This window comes from Geospiza fortis, unplaced genomic scaffold (assembly GCF_000277835.1).
Source record: "Geospiza fortis unplaced genomic scaffold, GeoFor_1.0 scaffold55, whole genome shotgun sequence".
Classification (NCBI taxonomy): Eukaryota; Metazoa; Chordata; class Aves; order Passeriformes; family Thraupidae; genus Geospiza; species Geospiza fortis.
The window spans coordinates 1,786,998-1,793,422 of NW_005054308.1; the positions used below are offsets into that span (position 1 = coordinate 1,786,998).

Genomic DNA, 6,425 nt, shown 5'->3' on the forward strand with positions numbered 1-6,425 from the left:
CCCGGGCCTCGGCTCCGGGCCTGAGGCCGCCTTCCAGCTCCCTCCCGGCCCAGGGCTGCGGGACAGGTCCCCTGCCCTTCGTGACTTGTGGTCAGGAACGGCCATTAATACAGGCGTCGGATCTCGTATTTACTGCCCAAAGAATTCAAAAAACAGGGTGGAGATGAATTCTAGTCAGTGGGGTGGGATAGGACCCCACAGATCATTGCGTCCGATCTCTGACCGAACAGCATCTTGTACCTTCCATTGTGCCACCGAGTGCCACGTCCCATCTTCCCTTAAACACCTCCAGGGACCCGCACTCCAGCACCCCCCGGGCGGCCCCTTCCCACCGCAGGGTGACTGGGCTGTGACTGGGCTGCCTGCAGCCCCCAAGGCACACTGTGAAGCTGCCTGGGGGTCTGCCAGAAACCCTTGTTTGGGGTCAGTGCCATGTATGAGCCAGGAGCCTTCATGGAGTGCTCTGCTCATCAAAGCAGGGCAGGTGCTGCAAGTTCAGGAGTTAAAGGGTTCCTCACGTCACTCTGTAGCACCTTCCCACAGCTGCCATTGTCCCTTCAGCAGGTTCAGCTAAAGCTGTAAAAAAGCTTTCCTGACCCTGACACTATTTTCTCAGGCAATGCACACTGCATGCTAGACAAATAATAAATTTAATAAATAATAAATAATATTCTAATCCTGGGCCCAAAATCACAGCTCAGTACCTGGTGGTACTGGCAGGAAGGTCACAGAGTCCCATAGATATACAATTCAGCTTTTGAACTGATCACTGCACAAATTTGGTCCCACTCTTCATAAGGCTAATTCACATTTTCAAGGGGCTTTTTATGGCTGATATTTTTCCCCACCTCTAACTGATTAAAAAATAGTGCACCTTTTACAGCATTTACAATGATCTTTTATCCCAGGTTGGAATCACACAGCTGTGAAAAATCTCAAAGGTAGAAAATTAATGACATAATTGGAGTTAAATCACAAAATCATCCTTGAACCTGGCCAAGGTCAGCTCCCAGGGATTTGCACCTGAAAGGCAGAAAAACTGTACCACACCATCATAATTTCCCTGTGTGGAAGAACTTAATTGGTGAAAGAGCTTATTTCAGCAATTTTTTCCATGCCTGATCCACACTAAATACATTTTATTATTTATTTATTTAAAATTCTTGGTAATACATTTTATTATTTATTTGTTTATTTAAAATAAAGTTCAGAGACTTGCTCTTCAAATAGAACCCACACAGGAAGCATGTTGAAACAATGTCAGTGCACACTTTTATTGCAATGAAGACAGACAGCAATGACTGACAATTACTACAGCTTTATATAATTATTAGCAGATCCAGGAAGTCAGCTGAGGATCCAAGGTTGCACAGAGAGACCCCAGTGAAGGTGACAGAGGTTACAGATGAGGCACAGGGGGATGACCCCTGTGTCAGTGAGAACAATCCAGCTGGGATTCCCTCATTTCCGCTGTGCTCAGACTCCATAAGGCCTTATAACAACACCACATAATTTTAAGAAGGACATTCCACTCCCCTGAAAGATTACTAAATCTGCTGCAAAATATACTAAAGTGTGATGCTAGCTTGAGATCAATGGTTTAAGTAAGAAAAATGAGACTGGTTAAACATGGTATTTTAAAAAACACTGTACTTTTTCTTATTTAAAAAAGGAAAAACAGGTTTTAAGATACTGAAAGGTTCAAGAGTACAAAAATATTTACCTTTTAGAAATACCCAAGCCTATAATCACATAAGTCTCAAAATAACAATCTTCATAAAAATATGACCACCTGTATTTAACTCAAGTCCTCAAACCTGTCCTATGCTGATAAAAAGACTTTGTTGAGAAATTCAGTTACATCTAAACAGTACATCTTTAGATTAACTCTGTAAAAGTAAAAGCAAGGTTAAATACTGCTGTTATTAGAGAAATTGATTGAGAAGGGATGAGAAGATCAGGATTCACAGGTTCTCTTATGCCATGTTACATTTATGGCAAAAGCATAACTGCAGGAAATTAAAAATAATATTTCAACTCCCAAAAGCAGCTTGAGTTAATTGCACAAGTTCCTTGCAATTGTTATAAAGCTTAAAATTTGTGCTTCAACTTCAGGGAGAGCCTCATTCTTGTGCCAAGAGCCAGCCCAAGACAACCTACCCTGAACTCATGCATTAGAGATGAGACACTGTGCTTTTGTTAGCCCTTACAGAAGGTGAATCAGGGCTAATTGTTATTTATAGAGGAAAAAAATCAGTCTACCAGGTCTGGCAGACTTTAAGTGACCAAGAAATGCACATACAGCCAATAAATACAAAAATAAGAGGAATTACACTCTTCAAACAATGTAGTGTTCATAAAACAGTAGAAGCACAACTCTGAGCTCGACATTTCATCTTCATCCAATCTAGTTTTGCCAAACTTAAAAAAAAAACCAAAAAAAAATCCCCAAACATGCATAATCTGTAGGATTTGAAAACCAAATACTGGTTTTGTTGGTGTTTGGTTTGTTTGGTTTTTTTTTTTTAAACCCTTGTGGTCCCAAATTAGTCCTTTTGAATTTTTAATAGCTGCAGGTGAACATATCCAGTACAGAAAATCAGATTTTTGTGAGCATTAAATTGCCTTTTAAGTTTGTAAATTCTACAAAGGTTTTGTGAAAGCTTTTAAAACTGCAGTGAATGTTCTCTGAAGATGCAGAACAAAGTGGTATATATTCGAAGAAGAAATTAAATACTTTGGGAAAAGAAAAAACAACACCCCAAGAGAGCTAAAAAACTGCTTATGCCCATATACCACAAAAAACCTGAACGCTATAATGCATGGCACGTTGGGACAGGATCATGGATTTGCTACAGCTCACTTTTCTGTTGAAAGTGGGTGTGACCCACCAGAAAGTCAGCAAATTATAGTCCTTTCTCAGTGCTCAAGATTTTCCCCCTTCCCCAAAGACACTGAAGATTCACAAAGCTGAGGGTTTTGGGTGGGCTCAGGCTTTATGAAAGAGCAGCAGCTTTTACAGGAACAGGGGGATCCCAGGTCCTGGAAAAAGCAAGTGACATCTAAAGCCACTCTGATGGCATGTTTGAAACCCATGTCCTAACAGGGAAGTCTGTGTCTGCTCTGCTACAAATGGATTTTGACTCCACTTAGTCTATGGGCTTTGGTCACAGATTCCAAAGGAGGCCAGGATGTTTGTTTCAGGTTTTGAAAGGCAGACACCCAGCTCCCCTTCCTCCAGTCAAAACATAAAGTGAGAAGAAACACCAGCATTAGGTTTGCTATTTTTTTCCCCTTTCAGCAGCTTTTATCGAGTACCTGACTGCCTGGAGTCATTGCTGTGTTATTTCTAAGGCTCACTTCCAGCTTACTCCTTGACTTGTGTTCAGCACAGACAGGCCCCCATTTCTCAACAGGGGCTGTGTCTGCTGACAAACAGCAGGGTACAGGACACTGAATGACAGAATAATGGTCCTGCAGGAGCAGACAGCATCTGGTCAGTATACCATGTAATTTGGGGACAGCAGCACAGGGGATAACAACTATGGTGCAGTTGGGTTTTGTTCATCTTCCTCTGGCAGCAAATGCATTTTGAGATGATTTTGTTCTTCTTTCAGCCCCTCTGAGAGGTGTGTCTTTCTTCACAAAGGTGTTATCAGACTTTTAGGACTCTCCTTGGAACTCCTTATGCCAGTGGTTTGTTGCTCATTTCTGAAACTGAAAGCAAGTAAAAGACTGAGCAATTTCTCCAGGGTATCATCAGATACTTCCCTCTCCTACAAGCACCATTACAATAACCATGTTATACTGCTAGTATAAACATGAGATGAAATATAATGTTCTGTACAGTGTGCCTTGCTGGATGGCAGCAGCAGTGCAGCAAACAATGCCTGGAACTTGAACATCATTCAGCAGCTATAACTCAGTTACTTCAGGCTGTTCATCCAAGAAGGCTCCAAAGGGGAACCTGGTTTGTCTCTAGGATTTCTAGCTACAGTTTGTCAACTGCAAAGCTGAAAAGCCACATGTGAGACATCAAAGAAGTAATTGTGATAAAGACCAACATGTCCTTTCTCAAGGAAAGGCCTAGCAATTTTTCTTTTTCTGAAAGCATAATGACAGCTCCTTATGCTGACCAAGAATTAGATAAAGAGAATTCTAGCTTTTTCAAGCTATTATTGCTTACAGGGGCAAATTCCATTCCAATACCAATATTCACTGAACTACATGGTGGCTATGCAGCTGCTCTTTGGTTAATTCAGTTTCCCTCCACTGCTCTAAGAATTTTTCTCACACTGTAGTGGATGTGCATAGATTTGAGTGTTAATATTTGCTTGGGGCACCCTAAATAGCAATGTTGGTGGGACAAGAGAACTGTCATTGCTTACAGCTAAATCCTATAAACCAGAGGAAATCTGTCCTGGCTTGTCTCTGGCTGCCCAGGAAGTGACTAGAATGTTGAAATCCTGCATTTAATTTAGAATAGTACCTAAAGAACTTACACTGGAAGAATGAAGGGTCTCATAATGCATATAATCCTACTAAATAAATAGTTTAAAGGAATAGTTTAAATAAAGAGTTTAGGAGAGTAAATGATATAATAGGATGGAAAATGTCTGGACATCTGAAGCAAGCCTCAAAGTGCTGTGAAGGTCAGCCTTGCTTTGCCAGCACACATCAGCTCTGGGGTTTAGACATTCTGGAGAAATTGTATGATGTCATTGTCTGTCAAATTAACAACCCCAAAGAAAACAATCTGAAGGGCACTTTGAGAGCTTTGAAGTTTTGCAGTGGACCTGAAGAAACATGTTTTCTGATTGTGAAAAGGGACTGTGTTCTGAACTCCTGTGAGGTGTGGGCTGGATGAAAGCTGCCTTACCATTTCACCTTCAGCATCTGCTCAAAGCTCTCGGGCAGTGGATTGCCAAAGCTCTCTGGGAGAAACAGGGTCAGGATCCCAATCAGCACAGTCAGGCTCCCCATCAGGATGTAGGGTAGGAATCTGTCATAGGCACCTGGCAGAACACAGAACATTCCAACAGTACTCAATGTCCACAACTGACAAACTCACAGGTAAAGTTTATATTCCAGATGTTGGTGTAATGCAGAATTAATTGGAATGATTAGCTGAAAGATTCATCAATATCAAAGGTGAATCCAAAACTGAATTACATCTATTACCTGACAGCAAAGAGACTTTTCAATTTTAAAGCTTCAACATGTGCTTTTGGATGGCCACACCCACCATAATTTCATGCCAACCCTCGCATTTGTGTAGCAGCCAGAAGTTTAGGTAATTTTTTTTTTGTTTGGCTTTTTTTTTTATATTTTTATATTTTCAACTGCGTTTTTTTTATATTTCAACTGGGATAATCAACATCTTTGCAAGGCAATAGCTCTGCTGGAGCCTTCAGTACCACACTGTCAACAAGAACCAAATCCTCTGTTAAATAATACAATATGAGGGAATAAAATTGCTTGTAAGCAGTGAAGCACTAATCACTCCCTGAGATCATGCACCCTGCTGGGCTGATGCAAAAGAAGGGAAGGGACTAAGTCAGCTGAACACATCAGTTCCAGACTAACAGCTCATTAATGGGGAACTGCTTTAAAGCCTTCCTTGCTGCAAAGGGAGAGGACATCAGGCTTCCCAAGACACACATGAGGCTCTGACCTTAGTCTACTCAGAAAATTATTTTGGACTTGAATGCAGCAGCCTCTGCCAGCAGCCTCAAGCTGGCACACAGCTGTTTAGGCAGGATGCAAGATCCTCAAGTCACAAGAGCACAGCAATGAAAAGGTCTTTCAGAAAAAGGATTAGCTAGGAGCTAAAGTATTGGAGATAGAGAAAGTACCAAACTGGACTTGACAGTTTTATTTTATAGCTGGGATAGAGCAATATGCTTTATAATGTATGGAATAAACCCAGATTAAAGAGAGGATCTCTGGGTATGTCTCACAGAGCTGAAGTTTGTGATCTGATCTCCTCTGTGTTTTTGAGCTGGATGAATGGCAAGGTCCTAATTTAGCTGTAGCAAACAGCAGCAGCTGACAAGTTTCTCCTCAAACCACTTAAAGTTTAATAAACTACTTTGATACCTGAAACAAGATTTTTTAAAGACTGAGCCCATGGATACCTGGGAGAAAAAAACCACAAATCCACAAAAAACAATCAGTAAAAATGCTATTTTGTCTACATTTCTCTCTTGGTGCTGCAATGGAGACTCAAGACCTTAAGGAGAGTCACAGTCCTGCTGACCCTTTCACTTCACATTTGCACTATACGAGTATGAAACTAAGACAAGGTATTTTCATCATTTTTGGTACAGTATGTTCCAGTTACACTGGAATGCAGAGGTGAGTCAACACTGATTAGTACGGATAGTCATCTCCTCTCCACTTTCCTGCCATAGAGAATCAGCAGC

The 6,425-nt window shown here is 41.2% G+C and overlaps 1 protein-coding gene across 1 annotated transcript in view; it reads right to left on the reverse strand.

The window, feature by feature from the left end:
- Positions 1–2,395: 2,395 nt before the first annotated feature.
- LOC102036243 (solute carrier family 22 member 4) overlaps positions 2,396–6,425 on the reverse strand; it is a 22,915-nt gene continuing 18,885 nt past the window's right edge. Inside the window, exons 9-10 of the mRNA XM_031055186.1 lie at positions 4,880–5,015; positions 2,396–3,717 (exon numbers count right to left, since the gene is read on the reverse strand). Coding sequence (XP_030911046.1) covers positions 3,642–3,717; positions 4,880–5,015 — 212 coding nt within the window. The 3' untranslated portion in view covers positions 2,396–3,641. The remainder of the gene's footprint in view (positions 3,718–4,879; positions 5,016–6,425) is intronic.